Raw genomic sequence first — 2,109 nt, forward strand, 5'->3', positions numbered from 1 at the left:
GAAAGGAACATCCTTCAGAACCTTATTGATGAACTAAAAGGAAAGATCTTTCTAGATTACTGTCAAAAGGTTATAGGGAAAGAAACCAAAAATACTAAAAGACAAGAATACTAATAAAACAAGATAAATTGTAAATTATAACTAAGAAATTATGTAGCAAAAATGTGACGTAGGCATAAGATATAAATAATAAAAGTAAAATAATAAATAAAAGAATTGTAAAACGTTAAATAAATATAGAAAATGATATAAATACTGTAAAGTAGAAGTCTGGTGAAGTAAAAGAAGCTATGTATGAAAGGTACAAGAATGAATAGGAAAGAGAGATAACGTGAGGGAAAAAGATGGAGCGAGGAAATAAAAAAGCACTTGGAAAAAATAATGAGCCAAAATTGTACCTTTGTAAGCGTGTGAAAGTACGAAAGATTCCCAAAAAAAGGGGAAAATATAAAATAGACAGTCATAAGGTAGTAATACCTTCGAAATACAAATTTTAATTCTGCTTCTTTTTTTACAGGATCATCACCATTTGTCATGCGTCGAAAATGTTCTTAACTCAGTGTGTAGTCTCTTTTACATTCTTCACCCTTACCATATCAGTTAACGAGGCAGAGAAATGTGAGAAAACGAAGATCGGCAATGAGTTCTATAAACGACAACTCGTTGCAACCATAGATGGTTACGCGACCGGCCTTGTCGTAGACCCGAGAACCGAAAACATGTTTTTCGTGCTACACAAGAGGAACTACACGAAAGGGATCCATCTATTAAGATACGGTGCTCTGGGTGTCCAAGAACTTCCGATCTCCGATGATCTAGTAGGACAATGTGTCGGTATAGACGTAACTAACAATGTAATCTATATAGGAACAAATCAAGGTCTGACAATATACGATAAATCTAAAAATGAAATACCAACAGACAGACCTATAGGAGACGATGATGTCCGTAACATATTCTTTGATAAAACAGACAATCTAATGTATATCACAACAGGACCACAACACGAGGTGTTCAAATTCGTCAACGGATCAGCAGCTGTTAAAAGATACGAGAAGGTACCAAAGGCTTACAACTTTATATTAGATGCAAAAGGGAATGCGTTCTATGAATACGTGGACGGTAGACTTTACTTTTTCTCTGTAGATCTTTTCGAACCGATACAATATAAGGGTCTTACAAGGGAGTTGAAATATATTCTGCAATTGAACAATTTCGACGAAGCAATAATAGCTGTGAAGGGTTCACTGTACCGGCTTACAACGAGCAGTATCTTCCCAATAAAGGTCGGACAGCTTGGTTTCAAGATAACAGCTATGTTCTTTGATGCTAAAAATAATATCATAATAGGTACGAAAGGAAAGATATATAGATACAAGTTAATAGATACGAACGATCCATGCCCGCCCGATGATTATTTTATGTCCAGTATCTAAACGGATTATCAATATTTTTCATCTGACTTTATTGATGTTATAATTATATTGATATACAATTATAAATTTTTACATATGAGTGTTTTAACTTATTCGTTTTATTTATTACTTAATTTACTTAACGGTAACTGACTGAGCTCACTCTGTGTTTGGCACTAATCTGTGTAACATAACTCCTGAAGATGCCCCGTGGAGGGGTGAAACACGTATTGAGTGATTTAGCGGTGGTAGTTGTGTAATTCGCATTGCTTGCCGCATGCACATTTATCAGCGGACTGGCGGGCGGTGCACTTTGTTGCACGACTACGACTGCATGTGCGGAAGTGGCTAAATATTGGTCCTTTTTTACTTAGAAGAGTGCAAATTTTTAGAAATGCATAATATTCAACTTTTATTCAAGCTAAAGTAATAATCCAAATTCGTTGTAATTTTAAAAAAGCCAACAAAAAACTAGGTTGGTCTTTAAATGACCTTCACAAATATATTCAATTAATTTTACCCTTTTATAATTAGTTTAACAAATGACTACATACTATTTCGCCGAATTGGAAAGCGGTTGATTTCTTAGATTGCTTTATTGAAGGCTTCATAAAGTGACTAGCTTCAAAGACCTGCACGAGAGAAAGTCTATTTGATACGTTAGACAATTTCTAGCAGTCAATATAGTAGGAGT

General features: G+C 34.6%; 1 protein-coding gene across 1 annotated transcript; it reads left to right on the forward strand.

Moving 5' to 3' along the window:
- Positions 1 to 545: 545 nt before the first annotated feature.
- Positions 546 to 1,436, forward strand: LOC137925026 (uncharacterized). The gene has a single exon (XM_068768454.1). It carries the CDS (start codon positions 546 to 548, stop codon positions 1,434 to 1,436), a length of 891 nt encoding a protein of 296 aa, XP_068624555.1.
- The last annotated feature ends 673 nt before the right edge of the window (positions 1,437 to 2,109 follow it).

This window comes from Battus philenor, unplaced genomic scaffold (genome assembly GCF_028537555.1).
Source record: "Battus philenor isolate CCGP_79_NKW_IND1 unplaced genomic scaffold, ilBatPhil1.0.hap1 SCAF_25, whole genome shotgun sequence".
Taxonomy (NCBI): domain Eukaryota; kingdom Metazoa; phylum Arthropoda; class Insecta; order Lepidoptera; family Papilionidae; genus Battus; species Battus philenor.

Excerpts from the sequence above, each read along its gene's own strand:
- LOC137925026 (XM_068768454.1), top strand. The coding sequence starts at position 546 with ATGTTCTTAACTCAGTGTGTAGTCTCTTTTACATTCTTCACCCTTACC.